A 21000-nucleotide genomic window follows, 5' to 3' on the forward strand; every position below is an offset into this window, starting at 1 on the left:
ACACAGAAAGCATCAATACCCAAAATGGTGAGAGATTTCAGAACTGTGGAGGTATTTAGGGATTTAGGACACACACACATTGCTAATGGAGCAGCATTAATGGAAGAAAAAGGAAGAATTGATGTTTCTGGTCAAAACCCTTCCTCAGGGTTGATTAACCATGTATTTTTGTGTCATCTGCAAACTTGCTAATCATACTTTCCATATGTATATCCAAGTTGCTAATGTTATTATAGCAAATGTGGTCCCAGCACTGATCCCTGTATAACTCTCTGGTCATAGGCTTCCCATCATAAAACATTCCTCCTCTATCTTTTATTAATCCAATTTTGGATCTAATTTGCCAATCTTCCCTGGATCCCATGAGCAATCGTTTGGGCCAATCTCCCAAGTGAGACCTTGTCACTCACCACTTCAAAATAAAACCTAATTGTTCATGTAGGATCTCTGTCTAACAAAAACCATGCTACCTTTGATTAATCCCTGCTTTTGAAGTGTAGATTAATTCAGTCTCTCAGAAATATTTTCCTATAACTTTCCCACAGTCAATGTTAGACTCACAGACTTGTAATTACTTGTCTTATCCTGAATTAAGTTGCCACATTTTCCTACCTCCACTCATTTGGTTCTGCACCTGTGGCCAACAAAGATTTAAAATCTGTCAGAGCCTCCCCAATCTCCTCCCTTGCCTATCATGGCTCATCCATCCCACTAAAATAGTCAATACATCCTTTTTAATGATAACCTGTTCTATAATGGAGAATGAAGAGAGCAGAAGGTGGATAAAGTTCGCCCATCCTTTCCATCTCCTGATCCCTAAACTCCCCAATTACACAATGTCTATGGCCATACACATCAAGGGTTTTCATTAAAAACCTTGCCTACATCCTCTGGCTCCAACACACGGGTGGAATTGGTCCATAAATGGGCTCCAATCTTTCCTGGTAACTTCCTTTCCCCCAAATGCTTTGGGTAGTTCCTTAATCTTAATTTTATCTGCCAGTGATATTTTATGTCCCCAGATTTTATTCATTTCTGAAGAGCTTCCCTGCTTTATGGGTTTCTATTTTGGCTCTACACTTTACTTCTCTTTTCCCTTAAACAGAAATAGAAAATGCTGTAAATATTCAGCAGGTCAGGCTGCATCCATTTTCTGTAGCTCCTCTCATCCCCTCTCCAGGGGAGAACAGGGATAGAGTTCCTCTGGTCCTCACCTTCTTCTCAACCAGCCTCCACATTCATTCAACCATTTTCCAGAATTCCCACTACAATCTGGAGGGTTCTGTTCCTGACACGTTGGCATCTCTTCTCCCCTTTCTAGCAGACCATTAACATTACTACTCCCTAGTCCAATCTAACCCACCAACCACCCACCTCTGACAGCACATTTCCTTGCAACCCCCATCACCCTGGACACAACCTCTTTTCTCTGCCTCCTTCAGGAAGAAGGTACAGAAGTCTCAAGTCCAGCACATCTAGATTCAAAAACAGCTTTTCCCTCTCCAAAATGGTTAGCAGGTTCCCGAACCTCCCCTTTCTACCCTTACCATAAACTACTTCAGCACCACAAAATAAACTGTGCACTATTGAAACACCACCTTTTTTTCTTGCACGACTGTAACTGAATACTTATTATTCTCCTTCTGTACAGTAATTTTATGTATATTGTTGAAGTTATTTATTTACAAAGTGCCAGTTTGGCTACTGCATGCAAGAATTTTGGCACATTTGCACATTGCATTTATGTGTATGACTATTAAACTCATCATCATTTGCGGCAATGCAATACTTGGCCTTTCACCCCTCCCCTTCCCATCGCCCAAGGACGCAGTCTTTCCAGTTGTAGCAGAGATTACCTTTTATTTCCTGCAGTCTAGTGCACTGCATTCAGTGCTTGCAATGTCTCAACAACACTGGAGAAACCAAAACACAGATTGTGGTGATATGTAATTACACCACTAGGTCACCAGGGGTCATCCCGGTGACCTTGTATATAAAGCAGTCCAGAGCTACAGTCTAGCTTTCCAGGTTTGTCTTGCAGAGAGACAAGACCTCTTAGTGTACTTATTACTTTATTAAAGCTGTCTTATACTCGCACTGCTGTTGTGGTTATTGTCAGTACAATTTAATAAACTAATATGATAGCTACTAGGATGGAAGGTGCTTCTGGTCCAACGCGCATTCCCAATCACCTGGAGACTCTTCCTGAGGAATGGAATTTGGGGACGACTAGCACGCACGTGCTTCCGAGGACAGAGACGTACTGGAATCGTGGTGGAATGCAGGGAAGACCAGAGAATTACAATAGGGCAGGTAAGAAATGGCGAAGAGCCCTGCCTGCTCATGGGTTCGCCGGTCGGTACAGGCGCCGCCGACCCTAAACCCCGGTCTGATCAGAAAGGGGGCACTACAAGTGCGGGTGGAAGGATCTCCACAAGTCATGTTCCCGATTATGTTCCCAAGAATTGGTGCAGAATTCCCAATCATTCCAGAGCCAGGGAAAGCAGACACCGCTACTGTCACTCCCCAAGCATCAGTTTCCCCAGTACCACGGAGATCTGATGCTACTGCTGGGATCCTCCCTAAGCCCGCTGCAAATGTCCCAAAGCCAGAGACTCAGCCAAAAGCCCCAAGCACCCAGGTTACTCCTCCAGCAGACACAAGCCCCACAGAAGCTCTACCAGCAGCTCCCAGTACACCAGGGTCCACCCTTGCAACACCCAATGGACCAGAGACTGCGGCTTAGCCATGTGCTGTGACCAGACAGGTTGGAGCTCGACCCCAGAAATCCCGGAGCCAGCACGCACTTCAGCCACTGGCAGAGATGCTTTCTGAATTACGTGGAGGGTGCTGAGGCATCAGATAAAAAGCTATTAATGCTGCTGTTAACCCAGCTGGGAGACCACCCTTACTCCCTTATACAGATGCCAGGTCCTACCAAGAGCAATGAACATTTTACAGAGACATTACAGTAAGGGGCATGGTGAACTCCACTCCTGGTACAAACTCATGACCAAGTCACAACGAGTAGGGGAGTCTGCCAGAGACTTTATACTCTCTCTGAAAGACCTGGTGAGAGGCTGTAACTTTAAAGCAGTATCAGCTCAGGAGTATGCGGAGGACCTTACTAGGGACAGAATAGTTGCGGGCATACGGTCCTCCGAGACGAGACATCGATTGCTGGAGAAAGGAATGGTGGGGCTAGATGAGGCAGAGACTATGGCAGAAGCTTTAGAAAGCACCAGGAAAGAATTGGAGGAGTACTCACATGACCCTGGGACTGGGACAAACGTCACACTGCTGGACTCTCTAGCCCCATGAAAAGAAAAGTATGCTGCCTCACAGGAATTCACAACAGCATACCTTGAGGGTCCCAAGTGGTTTTTCTGTGGACAAAGAAAGCACCCCAGAGCCCTTTGTCCTGCCAGAGAAAATGCCTGCTACTAGATGACAGGAAGTGTTGTCAGAAGCCCTACACTCTATATGTTCTTTGTTGTGTACTGCCACTAACATGACCCCACATGACCGTATCTTTTCTTTCACAAGGACGGGCACAGGGCTGCCTAAATGGATGAAAACACCGGAACCTGTTCTCCTCCAGAAGCATTGCAGACCCCACAAAGTGGACCTGCTGGTGGATCAAGTGGAGTTGAGGCACACGAACCCTCAGTATGCCTTTGTCACATTCCCAGATGGAAGAGGAGACTCGGTGGCCACCAGGGATCTCACGCCGGCCACCAGGGATCTCGCGCCGGCCACCAGGGATCTCGCGCCGGCCGGATGTGTGAACAACGCGGCGGAAACACAGATGTCTACGGATCAACAAGGAGCGCAGCAGCAGCCACTAGAACAGTCATCCATCGAGTCACCCCAGAGGACTATACCACCCACCCCAGAAATCAGGACCCTGGGTACGCCCGCCTCACAAAATATCACCACCCTAGACTTGATGGCAGGACCTAATCCCATACAAGAGGATCCCCAGCCCACATGGCCATCTAGTACTTCCCACTCCCACACCTTCACCAAGAAAGGCCAAAAGGCAGACCGCACTCCCCACCTCTATACCACTACCAAAGAGGTCCAGAAGGCAACGGAAGCCACAAAAAATTTTGGACTTATGAACTTACAAACAAGGAAAGGAGGACGGGACGGGAGGGGGTGGGATGGGGATAACAATTTTTTAAGAGGGGGGGTGAATATGGTGACATGTAATTACATCATTAGGTCACCAGGGGTCATCCGGTGACCTTGTATACAAAGCAGTCCAGAGCTACAGTCTAGCCTTCCAGGTTTGTCTTGCAGAGAGACAAGACCTCTTGGTGTACATATTAGTTTATTAAAGCTGTCTTATACTCGCACTGCTGTTGTGGTTATTGTCAGTACACAGATTATGGAGGGGGGGGTGGAGGGGAAAAAATAAATTAAATCGCTCTGCAGACCACTTGCATTCAGTTCCAGTTGTCTGTCACTTCAATTCTCCACCCTGACCTATCAGTCTGTGGCCTCCTGCATGGTCACAGTGACAAACAGCCCCTCATTTTCCATATGGGCACGCTGGAGCCTTAGGGACTTGATATTGATTTCTACAGTTTCAAAAAAAAAAAATCAGGATTTTTCAGTCAGTATCACTCATGTATTTATGATACTGCTACTCACTGAATTTCAACTTGCATCCATCCTAGCACATGAACAAATTTTTTTAAAGAAAAAATATAAAACTAACACAATTATGGTGAAAATCAGGCCTATCTATAGTGGGCGCCATGTTGGCTGGGGCCTACCTCTCGCGAGAGCGTTCTTGGTGGCTGCCTTGTTGAGATATTTCTCAACAAATGTGATCCATTTTTTTTATTCTGTTGCTCAATATTCTGATGGTCAGACAGATTTTTGAGGCCAGTAGAGAAGGCAGGGTGCTCAGGGTCCGCAGCAACAGAGAATGGGAAGGTTTTGGAGATAGAGAATGGAAAGAAATCGATTGTTTTGCTCATAGGTAGGGCAATTCCCCAACATACATTCATTCTAAGATATGAACAGTCATCCAGAACATGTGGACATGTGTTGGGGAGCACCTGTATTAGCTCTGGTTGCTTTACTTTGCCCCTGAAAAGAGGAGATATCCAGCTAGACCTGCTGCACTTGTCTTTCTGCACTGGATTTCACAACTCACATCTTTTTTTTGTCTGTTTCTCCACCCATCTCATCCTTTTGATTAAATAATCTTGTTTATTCCCATGTTTGCCCTAGTTTCACTCAGCAGAGCCACCCCCTCACGACTCTCCCTGCAGCTTAGCAAGCCCATTTTGTCTCCTTCGCACTTCTGACTAAGAGTCTTTGACCTGCATTGCGAGCTCCATTTCTCATCCTACTGATGTCACCTGACGTCCTGAGTGTTTCCAGCATTTTTAACTTTTGTTTGATGTGCAAACAAAAATGAAATAACAAGACCTTAAACATCACTGCTTCCAGCCAACTTTTACCAGGCTGAAATCAACCTCGTCTCACCACCACCCCCCTCCCACCCCACTCATTCTATAAGTTGCTTGACACTTAGTCACTATATCCAAAATGCTCTCACAATGGCACTTCAACCACTCACCCAGATACTGCCCCAAGATTATTGAACCATTTATGTACAATAAATTCTATCCCTTCTTCACCTTTCATGCTCCAGTGAGCCAAGTCTTTAAAGAGGTTTCAACGGGTGCACGGAGGGCGAAAATACAGGCAAATGAAATTAGCTTAGTTTTCATGGGCAAATTGGGCCAATATGTCTGTTTTTGTACTGTAGAACTCTGTCAGCCTGCCACTGGCAGTAGGGAGGCCTGTATTATAGCCCCAGCAAAGTGACTGCCCACTTCCTCCTAAACTCTATCAAGTGGCCTCATTGGAAGAGTCCTCAGGATATCCTCCCTTATTACCTAGTAATGAATTTCATAATCAATACTGTAATATCTCTTGTATATGCTCTCCATTATTATGACAATTCTATACCCTGGAATCCAAATTTGCCAGTCCTACCCTTCTTATGAACAGGTCTCTGTAACAGTGACAACATCACATTCCCACCTTTTGGAACATTGCAGGAATGTAGAGATGGTCAAGTCTCTGGGGATGTCTGGAGGAAGTGAAGGATTTGGGGAGAGCATGGAGTGATAATCAAGAGGGCTGCTTTGCCTTGGATGGAGATGACCGATACTGAAGCAGACACATCCATTACACTGCTTGTGAGCGAAGGAACTGCTTTGGGTCTCTCCGAGAGAACACAATCAATGTTCACTGATGATGTCAAGTTCCAGGAAGAGGGTGTAAAGGGGGACTAGGTAAACTGGGCCTGCAATGTTCTTACTTTATAAAAATCAATGATTATTTAATTGAAACACGTGGTGTTTTCTTGGGCCTTGATGAGATGTTGAGAGTCTTCACCGTCTTGGGGAAAGAGTGCTAAAGGCTTAATGTCTGAATAAGGGCCCATTCATTTAAAACCAAGAAATTTCAATTAAAAAATTGTAAAGGTTTGGATGCTCAAATTATTGAGTGCTTTCAAAACAGCAATAAAATCTATTGATTTGCAGGGGTGGGGGGGAGGAGGGTCAAAGGATAATGTAGGAGAGGAGTTGGAATTTAATGTAGACAAAGGGAAGGACCAACTCAGTGACTGAAATATTCAGCAAATGAAAACAACTTAGTCGCTGTAGCTTTGAAAATATTACTACGATGAAAAGGGCTGGACTGGAAATCTTTCTTGGACAAACTCACTAGAAGGATTGAGGGCCTAAGTTGAAGGGAAAGGCTGGATAAGATGGTTCTTCATTCCTAGAGCATCTGAGGGTTGTCCTTGTAATATAATGAGGGGCATAGATGAAGTGAATGTTCAGTCTTTTTTATCAGGATAGATAATTCTAGAACTAGAGAGAAGAGGTTTAAGAGGAGCTGGAGAGTGGGGGGGGGGGGGGGGGGAGTAACTTTTTCCACACAGAGGGCAGCCTATTTCTGGAACGAGCTACCTCAGAAAGTCATAAAAGCGGGTATGATTTCACTGCTCAAAACACATTTGAACAGAATTATGGTTAGGAAGGGTTCAGAGGAAGAGGGACCAAATGGGCAGAATGGTGTGGAATCTCCGGAGAGGGTGTAGAAGGGATTCACCTGGATGTTACCTGGATTGGAAAACAAGTCTTATCTTAGGAGGCAAGGTTAACAAAGCTGGAACTTTTCTCTCTGGAGCAAAGAAGAGTGAATGATGACATAATAGAGGGCTACAAGAGGAATAGAGAACATCAGATGATTTATGAACAAAGTGAAGGGAAGAAAGTTTAGGGGAGACATCATTGCTACATTTTTAAAAAAAGAGGTGTGGGTGCCTCAAATGCCTTGTGAGGGTGATGGTGGAGGCTAAAACATTAGGGGTATTTAAGAGACCCTTAGACAGGCAGATGGATCAAAGAAAAATAGATTATAAGGTAGGAAGGGGTTAGTTTTTTTTTGGTAGGCACAACATCAAGGGCTGAAAGGCCTATACTGTGCTGTTGTATTCTATGTTAGCGTAGCAGATAGCATAACTCTATTACAGAGGCAGCGACCCGGGTTGGATTCATTGCAGTCGTCTGTAAAGAGTTTGTACGTTCTTCCCACGTCTGCCTGCTCCAATTTTCAAAAACATAAGGGTTAATTGGTGTATTTGGAGGGCATGGGCTCATGGGTGGAAGGGCTGGTTACCATGCTGCATGCCAATGTGGACAAAGTAGGATGAAAGGACATTTTCATGATGTATGGCTCAAATGATACGGTGCAGAATGAAAGAATGAAAAAACAACATCAAGGGCTGAAAGGCCTATACTGTGCTGTTGTATTCTATGTTAGCGTAGCAGATAGCATAACTCTATTACAGAGGCAGCGACCCGGGTTGGATTCAGTGCAGTCGTCTGTAAAGAGTTTGTACGTTCTTCCCACGTGTGCCTGCTCCAATTTTCAAAAACATAAGGGTTAATTGGTGTATTTGGAGGGCATGGGCTCATGGGTGGAAGGGCTGGTTACCATGCTGCATGCCAATGTGGACAAAGTAGGACGAAAGGACATTTTCATGATGTATGGCTCAAATGATACGGTGCAGAATGAAAGAGGTCTTGAAAAATAACAGGGCTGAAGTCTAAATTATATGGAAAAATAGGATATATATTGGGAGAGTCTTCAATAGGGCACAAGCGCAGTTGGTGGAAATGTAGACCAATTTACATGGAGGTGAAAATTAAGATGTCAGAAGAAAACAAGTGAAGAGATTAAGGTATTAGCAATTTTAAGCCTCACTTTAGGGAAAACAAGATTTATGAATAGTTTCAATAAATATTCTATTAAACTAGATGCAAAAGTCAAAAATTGACATAAATACTCCCTCAGTAGTTCAGTCAGCATCAGTGGAGATCAAAATATGAATGTTTATTCCATTAACCTTACATCAGAACAGATGAAATAGTGCTGGCGATTGGGACCGGGGTTTGAATCCCATGCTATAAGGAGTTTTTACATTCTGCCAGGACAAGTCTTAGGTTAATCGCAGGGGCACAATCTGACTTTCAGAAACTTGCTTAGCGGGGGTGGGGGGAAAACCTCCTCCATCTCCCTCTCATGTAACAAGCATGCAGTTTATATTGTGTACTAGTGACGCTACACACTAGTGACGCTAGGCTGCAGGTGGGGGGGGGGGGGGTCGCAATAACTTGTTTTGGGGAGGGGTCAATGCCCGCGAATGCCCCCCCCCCACTTTGGTATTGACCATGGGTTCTCCCATGTCTGTGTGGGTTTTCTCCGGAGGCTCCGGTTTCCTCCCAATGTTCAAAACGTACTGGAGGTTTAGGTTAATGGGGTGTAAATTGGGGGGATGGACTCGTGGGTCAAACGGCCTGTTACAATGCTGTATGCCTAAACTTTTAAAAAATCATCAACAAACCATTGTCCATTTCTCCCTCCACAGATGCTGCCTCTTAACAGTACTTTACTGTTTTTATTTTAGCCTCCCACCACCTGCAGCATCTTGCCTTTGGAGTCAGAGGGGCAGCATGGAAACAAGCCTGTCCACACGAGTCCACACAAACCATTAATCATCCAGTCAGCTGGTAGAATGACCCAGCTGAAAGCAAAGCCACTTTCATTCTGATCATAGTTTGTCACCTGACCTCTGCAGAATTTATAAAGTTTTAAGGGAGGTGGTGAGGCAAAGTACTGAGAGTATCAGTAACTTGTCAACTCTCAAGAGACCGTCTGTTCTCGTGGCACGACTTAGACAGATGTTTTTTTTGGTTGAGCTCTCCGTGAAGAGTCAAAACTGGAAAATTAAAATTTTCTTCAAAGATGGGTAAAACTAGCAGGGGGGGGGGGGGGGGAGAAAAAGTCACTGTATATGTGTGAAAAAGAAATAGTGTATATCATGGCTAATGTGATTTATGGTGTGAAAAATAAAAAAATTTAAAAAAAAAAAAAAGATGGGTAAAACTAGGATGAGGAAACCAAGAACAAAGATTGAAGAAGCTCCGATTCATCTGGGAGCATCGGGTGAAAGTCCGAAAGGAAGTGGTGCAAAAATGATGACAGGACCGGCAGAACCAGGTAAAACTGAGAAGTCGGGTCAAGAATTGAGCACCATCCTGGAAAAAAAAGGAGAATTTGAGTAACCGATTCATAAGTGTTGAAACGGTGATGAGAGATAGGACGGAGAAAATTACTGAGACAAAAGAGATTGTTTAAGACCTGATGGAGAGAGATTCTTTCTTTCTTTGGCTTGGCTTCGCGGATGAAGATTTATGGAGGGGGTAAATGTCCACGTCAGCTGCAGGCTCGTTTGTGGCTGACAAGTCCGATGCGGGACAGGCAGATACGGTTGCAGTGGTTGCAGGGGAAAATTGGTTGGTTGGGGTTGGGTGTTGGGTTTTTCCTCCTTTGCCTTTTGTTAGTGAGGTGGGCTCTGCGGTCTTCTTCAAAGGAGGTTGCTGCCCGCCAAGCTGTGAGGCGCCAAGATGCACGGTTTGAGGCGATATCAGCCCACTGGCTGTGGTCAATGTGGCAGGCACCAAGAGATTTCTTTAGGCAGTCCTTGTACCTTTTCTTTGGTGCACCTCTGTCACGGTGGCCAGTGGAGAGCTCGCCATATGACACGATCTTGGGAAGGCGATGGTCCTCCATTCTGGAGACGTGACCCACCCAGCGCAGCTGGATCTTCAGCAGCGTGGACTCGATGCTGTCGACCTCTGCCATCTCGAGTACTTCGACGTTAGGGATGAAAGCGCTCCAATGAATGTTGAGGATGGAGCGGAGACAACGCTGGTGGAAGCGTTCTAGGAGCCTTAGGTGATGCCAGTAGAGGACCCATGATTCGGAGCCGAACAGGAGTGTGGGTATGACAACGGCTCTGTATACGCTTATCTTTGTGAGGTTTTTCAGTTGGTTGTTTTCCCAGACTCTTTTGTGTAGTCTTCCAAAGGCGCTATTTGCCTTGGCGAGTCTGTTGTCTATCTCGTTGTTGATCCTTGCATCTGATGAAATGGTGCAGCCAAGATAGGTAAACTGGTTGACCGTTTTGAGTTTTGTGTGCCCGATGGAGATGTGGGGGGGCCGGTAGTCATGGTGGGGAGCTGGCTGATGGAGGACCTCAGTTTTCTTCAGGCTGACTTCCAGGCCAAACATTTTGGCAGTTTCCGCAAAACAGGACGTCAAGCGCTGAAGAGCTGGCTCTGAATGGACAACTAAAGCGGCATCATCTGCAAAGAGTAGTTCACTGACAAGTTTCTCTTGTGTCTTGGTGTGAGCTTGCAGGTGCCTCAGATTGATGAGGCGGTACCGGATGTAAACAGTGTCTTCATTGTTGAGGTCTTTCATGGCTTGGTTCAGCCTCATGCTGAAGAAGATTGAAAAGAGGGTTGGTGCGAGAACACAGCCTTGCTTCACGCCATTGTTAATGGAGAAGGGTTCAGAGAGCTCATTGCTGTACAAAAAACACATGAAAAACTTGAGGCTTTGGTGGGGGGGGGGGGGGGGGAGGCCAAAAGAATGGGAATCGGATAAAGAAGGACTGCTTGACAAAATTGATCATATGAAGAACTTTAATCAATAAAATAATGTCCGAATTATTAGACTGAAGGAAGGAATTGAGGGAAGAGACCTGGTGATTTTTTTTTTCAAAATTGGATTCCATAAGAGTTGGGAAAATACAAATTTGGAGAAAAACTACATATTGAGAAAGCTCACCAAACACTTGGACCCAGAAGTGCCAGCGATCAGAGACCAAGACCAATACCAAGAATGGGAGATGATTCTGGGAACCTGAGATTCATCATAAAAAGGTACTATTTTTTCAAGACTTTAGCCCAACCTTGATTAAACAAAGAAAAGAATTTGAAGATGTTAAAAGATAATTACATGCTAAAAACTTGATATATCCTGTGACTTTGGGAGTTGAAGTAGAGGAAGGGAACCAGTGAATTTTCAAGACCAAGAATGAGATAGAAGACTTCCTGCCAAGTTTGTAAAAAAAAAAGATTAAGGTTACTGAGGGAGAAGATTGTGAAAATATTTATAATGGAACTAAGTAGACAAGTTGGATTTTTTTAAATTTTTGTTAAACTGCCTTGAATTTAGTTTAAAAGTTAAGTGTAAAGAAATGTTCACGGAGAGCTCAGTAAAAGAAAAAAATCTGGGAAAAGTGGTAGCAGGGTGGAGACTTGGGTCTAAGGGGGAGGGAGAATGGCACCTGGAAAAGAGTAACAAAAAAGATGGTGCTAAAGGGAGAGGTTCTTCTTTGAGAAATTCTATGGGCTTTTGGGGCTCTACGTAGAAGTCACCATCAGGGCAGAGACATTGTGTGTTTTTCTTAAAGGGGAAGGATCACTTTATTATTTAAAGAGTCAAAGAAATTTTATTGTTAAAGAAAGTGTTTTAAAGAAGATAGAACATTAAAATTTATTAGTTTTAATGTTAATGGAATAAACGGGTGGGTGCAGAGAAAACAGGTCCTGGAATACTTAAAAAAAATTAAAGGCAGTTAGAGTCTTTTTAGAAGAAACACACCTTACCAGATTGGAACACGCAAAATTAATATGAGGATGGGTGGGGCAAGTAATAAAGTCTTCATATGGATCAAAAGCAAGAGGTGTAGAAATTTTAATTAATAAAAATACACCAATAATAATAGAAGAGACATTAACCGATCAAGCTGGAAGATTTGTAATGGCCACACTGTAAAATTTATGCAGAACCATGGATGCTTATGAACATTTACATCCCAAATTATGATGAAGTCTTTATGAACAAGATCTTTTTAAAAACTGCAGGGGAAGACAAAATATATTGAATGGAGATTTCAATTTTTGTTTAGATCCAACATTGGTCAAATCAGCAAGAAAAATAACAAGGGTAAAAACTGCAAAAATGACATGATCATTTATGAAGGATTTAAATTTAATTGATATATGGAGGTAGCTCAACCCATTAGAAAGAGACTACTCATTCTACTCAAGGATACATGATTCACATACAAGAGTTGACTTTAAAAAACAAATGTCTGCTAGTTACAAAGTAGAGTGGTAAAAACAGAGTATTTGGCAAGAATTTTATTAGACCACTCACCATTAACTATCACGATAATGGAAAAGATGGCACCTTAATGCTACATTATTAAAAAGGAAGGATTTCTGTGAATTTATTAAGAGACAGATAGAAATTATCGTGAAAAAAATCTTCCCTCCACTGACAACAGTTTTTTTTAAATATGGGATACTCTTAAAAGCTTATTTGACAGGACAGATTATTCCTTACACTAAAAATCTTGAGAGAATATGTGAAAGATTTAGATGGTCTAGAGAAGGATATAACAACATTGGAAAAAAGAATATCAGATATCAGGAACACAAGAAAAATATAGAATATTAGAGAACAAAAAGTTACAATATAATACACTACAAACATATAGAACAGAAAAAATGATATTAAAAATTAAACAAAAATATTATGAACTAGGAGAATGGGCACATAAAGTGTTATGTTGGCAGGTTAAAGCAGAGGAGTTATCCAGAATGATAAATGCAATAGAAACAGAAGCTGATGCTATAACATATAATCAAAAATAAATAAATATGTTTAGACAATACTATATGAAATTATATAAATCAGAATTAATAGGAGATGAAAATGAGATGGAAGAATTTTTAAACAAATATTGAACATCCTAAACTATAAGATGACTTAGATCAGTGATTCTCAACCTTTTTTCTTTCCACTCACATACCACTTTAAGTAATCTCTATGCCATAGGTGCTCCAGGATTAGTAAGGGATTGCTTAAAGTGGTATGTGGGTGGGAAGGGAAGGTTGATGATCATTACTTTAAACCCAATAGTTACTGAAATATCTTGTTTGAGAAAAATTGTCAATGGCCTATTTCATTTGGAGTGATGAAACTGTGCACATAATGAGTCAATTAGGGACGATTAAAACAGGAGTTTTTAAATGTTTTCTTTCCACCCACATATCACCTTAAGCAAACCCTTACTAATCACAGAGCACTGATGGCATAGGGATTACTTAAAGTAGTATGTGAGCAGAACCAAAAAGGTTGAGAACCACTGACTTAAATGCACCTTTTACAAGGGAAGAAATAGAGAAGGTTTGGGGTACTTTACCAACCTACAAGTCCCCAAGTGAAGATGGGTTCCCTCCTGAGTTCTATAGACAATTTAAAGATTTGTTAATGCTTCTTTTGATGGAGGGTTTTGAAATGTTATTGCCTGTTTTCTTGACCTAAACCCTCCTAGAAACTTTTTCATCTGCTATAATTACAGTACGACTGAAGAAAGGTAGAGACCCATTAAAAACCTCATCATCACTTCTGAATGCAGACTATAAAATTCTAGCAAAGGCCCCAGCCAACAGACTGGGTGAGTATTTACCAAGATTAATACATCCAGTTCAGGTGGGATTTGTTAAAGGAAGACATTCTTCAAATAGTCTAGGTGTCTAGGTAGATTATTGAATATAATACATATGGAAAAATCAAGGTTGAATCCAGCATAACTACTGTATTTCTTTAGATTCAGAAAAGGCTGGAATGGTTTTTATTACATATAACATTGGAAAAATTTGGTCTAAGTAGAAAATTTATAAATTGGATAAAAACTCTATCATAAGCCATAAGCTCAAATTAGAACTAATAACCAATATTTTTCCCTTGAGTAGATCAAGTAGACAGGGGCATCCCCTATCACCAACACTATTCATCCTAGCTATTGAATCTTTGGCAGAGATTATAAGAAGAGATCTGGATATTAAGGGCTTTCAAGTTGGACAGGAAAAAAACATAAAGTTAGTCCCTTGAGACCTTTCCTATCTATGTATTTATCTAATTTATTTTTAAAACTCAAGATTGAATCTGTATTCACTATATCAGATGGTAGCTCATTCCACACACTGAGTGGAAAAACTTTCCCCTAATGTTCCCCTTTATATCTCTCCCCTTTCAGCCTAAAGCTATGACTTCTCATATTTATCTCCCCCAATCCAAGAGGAAACATCCTACTCACATCTTTTTTTTATTCCCCTCATAATCTTATAAACCTCTATCAAGTCTCCCCTCATTCTTTTTCATTCCAAAGACTATAGTCCTAACCTGTTTAATCTTTCCCGGTAAATCAACTCCTGAAGTCCCAGCAACATCTTAGTAAATCTTCTCTGTACTCTTTCAATCTTATTGATATCTTTCCTGCTGCTGGATGACCAGAAATGCACACAAGTGTGGCCTCATTAATGACTTGAATAACTTCAACATAATATCCTAATTTTATATTCAATATTTTGATTCATAAAGGCTAAGATGCCAAAAGCTTTCTTTACAACCCTGGCCACATGCGACACCACCTTCAAGGAACAATGCCAATAGCAAAATTCAGTGAACCCAATAGCAAAGTATGTGAAAGAGGAGGATGTTCATTCCCCCAGTGGATTATGGTAGGGCACACAAAAACCAAATTTGGCCCATGATATAATTATATTTGGCCCGCAAGATCATATCAAATATGTATTAGAGCTGGCCCGCTGGCCGCCATGCCAGTATAGCGCATGCACAGCTAATACTACAAATCCCAGAATGCTTGGCAAATGCATTGGCGCCGGCCCGTCAGCCCGCTAATCACCCCCACCTCCTCTCTTTACTTTCATTAGCATCTGCGACCTGTCGCCCAACTCACATGTAATAAACCCCTTACAAAAAATGGCCAAACGAAAAGACAGAAAACAGGACCTTTCAAGACAGGTGGGAGGCAAACTCTGACCCCAGAGTTTGATGAACTTGTATCTAAGAAGAGATGCCAAGTATCTGGTTTAGACCCAGGTGCATCAGAGTAAATCACAGTGTAGCAAGCGAAGCTTGGATTCATATTTTCTTTGGTTAACTTTGGACTGTTCATAGTTGAAAGTTTGGATTTTCATTGAAGCAAGTTGTTATTTTTTTGACTTGTTGGCTTGTGAAAAAAAATACATTTAAAAGGAGCTTCAAGGCTATAGAGAAATATTATTTATTGAATATTTTATTTCTCATTTGTTAATGCTTCTTCTGGAAAAAGTTTAACCAAAACTATTATTAAACATTTATTTTAATAAGAAAAAGTTTAACATTACATATGTTGAAAGAAGAGAAAACATGCAGATGTTATTGAAAATTTTCAATAAATATTTAGTTTGGCCCATGATTTAGTCCAAGTTTTTAATTTTGGCCCTCTGTGAATTTGAGTTTGACACCCCTGTGGTAGGGGATAATGGGATGATTCACAGAATAGTCACAGCAGAGAGCTCAGACCACACATCTAGCAAATGTTTTAATGCAAGTTGCTACAATATTCCATCTGTAGATCTGATGTCCTATTCACCTGTTTGCATTACATTCTGCCATGATGATGTTGAATGGCAGAACAGGATAGAGAGGCCAAAATGAACACTCTTATTTCTGGTTCTCAGAAACTTTACGGCTGACTGCTTGAATCACATCTTCCCTGGATTAGGCTAACTAGAGACTTCTGAATGCTACATTTGATCTTCACAATAGAACTGAAATCTCTCTGGCCCAGTCAGTTACCTGAATAATTGTATCAGAATCAAGGAAGAAAATAAATTGGCAACTGCATGAATAATGAGTTCAATTTTTTTTTCTCAAATTCACTGAAACTGGATTTTTGATGATCAAACTGTGTATATCTGGACTCTTTAGTGCTGAAATTGATCAAAGGTTCACTGATTAATTTCAAGGAAATAGGCAATAACATTTCAAAAGCTCCCTGACACGTAGACACCCACATCATAAAGCTCTATGATTGCAAGACTTGCTTATTTCCTGCTGCTGTTCTGAATGCTGACAGCAATAATGAAATACAGCCATTTCTCCATGATACACATTTCCCTGAGCTGGCAACATGATTTCACATTTCAATACAATGTAGCGACTGGACAGTCAGAGCAGGATCAGGCAGACGGGAGCTAGGCCATAAAACCAACTACTATCTAATGCTATGTATTGCAAGAGTGCATCTGTGCAGAAGCACACACATCCATGCGTGTCAGACCAAAACATGCAAAACAAGGCCAGAATGCAGCAGAACAGGAGGGTACAGCTCCATCCAGAATTTCACAGGGAGAAATTTCTTATTTGACACATGGGCTTTAAATTTCACCTGTGGAAATTGGGACAAATGGCACTCTGACAGTAAAATAATAAAAGCACAGATGCCGGAAATCTGAAATAAAAACAAAGTGCTGGAAATACTCAGCAGGTCCGGCAGCATCTGTGGCAAGAGAAACACAAGGAAGATATTGATGCCTTCGTCAGAATTGGGAAAGAGAAATTAAAGGTATATCCCAATTCTGATCTCAAAGGGGTTCTCTTTCCACACGTTCTCCTTGACTAATGTTGAGGTTCTATTGTGATCAAATGCATCATATATAGGTCTCTGGTTAGGCTCGTCTGGGGAAAATGTGATTCAAGTTGCTTCAAGCGTTATGTATTTTCACATGCTGTTCAGCGCTTGATGTTTGGCATGGAAGTCAGCCTGAAGAAAACGGAGGTCCTCCATCAGCCAGCTCCCCACCATGACTACCAGCCCCCCCACATCTCCATCGGGCACACAAAATTCAAAACAGTCAACCAGTTTACCTATCTCGACTGCACCATTTCATCAGATGCAAGGATCAACAACGAGATAGACAACAGACTCGCCAAGGCAAATAGCGCCTTTGGAAGACTACACAAAAGAGTCTGGAAAAACAACCAACTGAAAAACCTCACAAAGATTAGCGTATACAGAGCCGTTGTCATACCCACACTCCTGTTCGGCTCCGAATCATGGGTCCTCTACCGGCATCACCTACGGCTCCTAGAACGCTTCCACCAGCGTTGTCTCTGCTCCATCCTCAACATTCATTGGAGCGCCTTCATCCCTAACGTCGAAGTACTCAAGATGGCAGAGGCTGACAGCATCGAGTCCACGCTGCTGAAGATCCAGCTGCGCTGGGTGGGTCATGTCTCCAGAATGGAGGACCATCACCTTCCCAAGATCGTGTTATATGGCGAGCTCTCCACTGGCCACCGAGACAGAGGTGCACCAAAGAAGAGGTACGAGGACTGCCTAAAGAAAGCTCTTGGTGCCTGCCACATTGACCACCGCCAGTGGGCTGATCTCGCCTCAAACCGTGCATCTTGGCGCCTCACAGTTTGGCGGGCAGCAACCTCCTTTGAAGAAGACCGCAGAGCCCACCTCACTGACAAAAGACAAAGGAGGAAAAACCCAACACCCAACCCCAACCAACCAATTTTCCCCTGCAACCGCGTCTGCCTGTCCCGCATCGGACTTGTCAGCCACAAACCAGCCTGCAGCTGACATGGACATTACCCCTCCATAAATCTTCGTCCGCAAGCCAAGCCAAAGAAGATAGTTCTAACCAATCCTAAACGAGTGGATACGTCTCCAATCCCACAAAAGATCCAAAATACACCGTTATCTACGGGGTTCTCCTTACAATCCTTCACGAATACAAATAAAAATGGTTCAAAGTTTTAGTTGCTTCCCAGCCGAGCGCGGGTCGATCAGGAACCTGGAGTACAGAGGGTGCGGCAATGTCTCACAAAGCCGGCGTGATTATAAATAACCTTTGAGTACTTCGCACTGCATAAATAAATGGCTCCGGTGCAGCGACGAGTATTTAGACAGAGAACCGGATTGGACATTGGGAATTCTGCATTAGTGTCGGAGACGGGCAATTTGAGATTTACCATGTTCCAAATTACCATCAAAACCCGCCAACCCATTTTAAACGAAAGACTGACCATGATCTGCCGGGAGACTGGACATCTGTCGATTTGTTTCACCCACACTGATCACCCACACTGATCACCCACACTGATCACCCACACTGATCTCCCACTCCATCTCCCCCCCCCCTCCCAACCTCTCTCCCCCCCTCCCAACCTCTCTCCCCCCCTCCCAACCTCTCTCCCCCCCTCCCAACCTCTCTCCCCCCCTCCCAACCTCTCTCCCCCCCTCCCAACCTCTCTCCCCCCCTCCCAACCTCTCTCCCCCCCTCCCAACCTCTCTCCCCCCCTCCCAACCTCTCTCCCCCCCTCCCAACCTCTCTCCCCCCCTCCCAACCTCTCTCCCCCCCTCCCAACCTCTCTCCCCCCAACCTCTCCCCCCACCCCACTCCCAAAATTCACTGTTTCCAACAGTGAAAACGGATAACGAGTTCTAGATTCAGAGTCCCATATTGAAAAGATAGGAACATACCGACTGCCTGTCCTTCACCTCGACTTTGAACCCTCCTGGTGCTACAATGAACGGGTGACGTTTAGAACTCGGGGCGTGCACCGCATGACTGCGGAGGACTGGTTTGTAAAAGCGGATTGGGGGATTCATGAACACGGGAGCGCGGATTTCGCGAGGGTTCTGCTCAATTACATTCTCAGGGAAGGTTTTACACCCAAAGCAAGTCTCATTTTGACTTGCTTTATTCAAAGACCTCGATCCAACAAGTTCCCCCCCATCTGACCCCTACTAAAACTCCGGTGCAAGAGAGTGCACAGTCCAACATTAGAATCCACTCTGGAATTTGGTACGTTCTGAGAGTGTCGCTTGCATTCCGCATTGTCTCCAGTTCCTGTGACCAGATTTCTCTATGAATGTTTAACCCTTCTCTTGTTTAGATTAAGTGAAGAAATTTATGGTGAGGGGTAGTGACTGAAAAATAAGTTGTACCAGATTTTAAAAAAAATTCTGAACTTCATTCTGCGGATTGGAATCCGTTTGCCTCTCACTACTTTAAGATATATTTTTCCTTGTCAATGTCAGCATCTAATACTAACAACCATTTGCAAATTAAAGCTCCATTCCAAATGACCACCCTCATCCTCAGACCTCTCCCACAGAGTCACTGATTCATTACATAAAACATTATATATTTTCTGAATTAAGCCGCATTTAATCTGGACAAGTATGCGGGGGATGCATATGACGAGAACATTGAAAAGGCCCTTCAGCCCATGTGACTGCACCAAATACAGTGCATAAATTAAACTCTGCTGCGGTTGAACCCCTTTGCCTCATAGAAGGCCTATGAGATGTAGGGCCTCATTAATAGGGGTATTGAGTTCAAGACTCAAGAGCACACATGTCAAACTCTGGCCCGCGGGCCAAATTTGACCCGCGATATAATTATATTTGGCCCGCAAGATCATTTCAAAAATGTATTAGAGGTGGCCCGCCCTGCAGCGAGAGCCGATGCTGTTTTTTGGTAATGTCACCTCCACTATCCTCCCCCTTCATTGCACATCCTTCCCCATTGTAACATGAGAAACTGTAACACGAGAAGTCTGTCGATGTCATCAGCCGGCAAGCCAGTTGGAAGGCTCCCCGCACAACCAGTCACTTCTCCCACCTGTCGAGCGGTGCGGCGGATGGGCGAGCGCCTGTGATTTCCTGTCGGCGCGACGGACATGGCAGGCTGCGCACGGCCCCCGGGCAGCGCGAGCCCCGCGCGACTGGCACCGGACGACCCTTCCACAGTGTGAGCGCACTTCTCCCGGTTGCCACGGCCTTCAGCGCTTGCACCCGCGCAGACCCCAGGGACGGCTGGTTCGGCCCTGCACGTGAAGAGAGAGATGGTGGCTGTCCGCAAAGGCTGATCAGCAGCGCGCTGGGCCTGAGTGGGTGGGTAAGCAGGGGTGGGCAGAGGGTGTAGGTGAGGAGTAATGGGCAGGGGAAGTTATGGTGGTGCGAGGGGCAGTTAGAGGGAGGGATGAGTAGAAGGAGGGGTGGATAGGGAAGAGGTAAAAGTGGAGGGGCAGGGCGAGTAGGGGAGGGGTGATTAGAGGGTGAGAGACGGGTAGAGGGAGGAACAGGTTGAGGGGAGAGGCAGTAGAGGGGCGTGTATAGGATGGGGTGGGTAGAGGCAGAGCGAGTGGAGTGAGGGGTGAGTAGAGGTTGGGTAAAGGACTGGTCAGGTAGAGGGATGGTGGGTCGAGGGTGAATAGAGGCCTAGAGCCTGAGGAGTGAGCAGGAAATGCTGAGTCCTGATGCAGACCAAAATGGACACAGCCTGTGAATGCTGACTACATCTCCACAGGGACAAAATATGTTTCCCTCAGTTCAAGCAAAGGGTGAACTTGAGATACCTACTCCTGACCTGTAACATTATCCTCCTAAAGTTATATCCTAAAGTTTAACATTACATATGTTGAAAGAAGAGAAAACATGCAGATGTTGTTGAAAATTTTCAATAAATATTTAGTTCGGCCCTCGACTTAGTCCAAGTTTTTAATTTTGGCCCTCCGTGAATTTGAGTTTGACACCCCTGCTCAAGAGGATATGTTTCATCTCTACAAATTTCTCGTGAGACCACACTTCTCACCTCTTCTGGTCACCTCTTTATAGAAAAGATGTGGAAGCTATGGAGAGGGTGCAGAGGAGATTTACCAAGACAT

General features: G+C 43.6%; 2 protein-coding genes across 2 annotated transcripts in view; one reads left to right on the top strand and one right to left on the bottom strand.

Moving 5' to 3' along the window:
* mgst3a (microsomal glutathione S-transferase 3a) overlaps window positions 1-18917 on the bottom strand; it is a 32566-nt gene extending 13649 nt beyond the window's left edge. Inside the window, exon 1 of the mRNA XM_069937769.1 lies at window positions 18809-18917. The gene's annotated coding sequence lies outside the window, so the exon portion shown is untranslated. The remainder of the gene's footprint in view (window positions 1-18808) is intronic.
* Window positions 1167-6156, top strand: LOC138765300 (uncharacterized). The gene is made up of 5 exons (XM_069942344.1): window positions 1167-2313; window positions 3547-4161; window positions 4883-4993; window positions 5604-5727; window positions 6037-6156. The coding sequence occupies exons 2-5, from the start codon at window positions 3572-3574 to the stop codon at window positions 6154-6156; spliced, it is 945 nt and encodes a 314-aa protein (XP_069798445.1). The 5' UTR covers window positions 1167-2313; window positions 3547-3571.
* Window positions 18918-21000: the final 2083 nt, after the last annotated feature.

The sequence above is a fragment of the Narcine bancroftii genome, chromosome 5 (genome assembly GCF_036971445.1).
Source record: "Narcine bancroftii isolate sNarBan1 chromosome 5, sNarBan1.hap1, whole genome shotgun sequence".
Taxonomy (NCBI): domain Eukaryota; kingdom Metazoa; phylum Chordata; class Chondrichthyes; order Torpediniformes; family Narcinidae; genus Narcine; species Narcine bancroftii.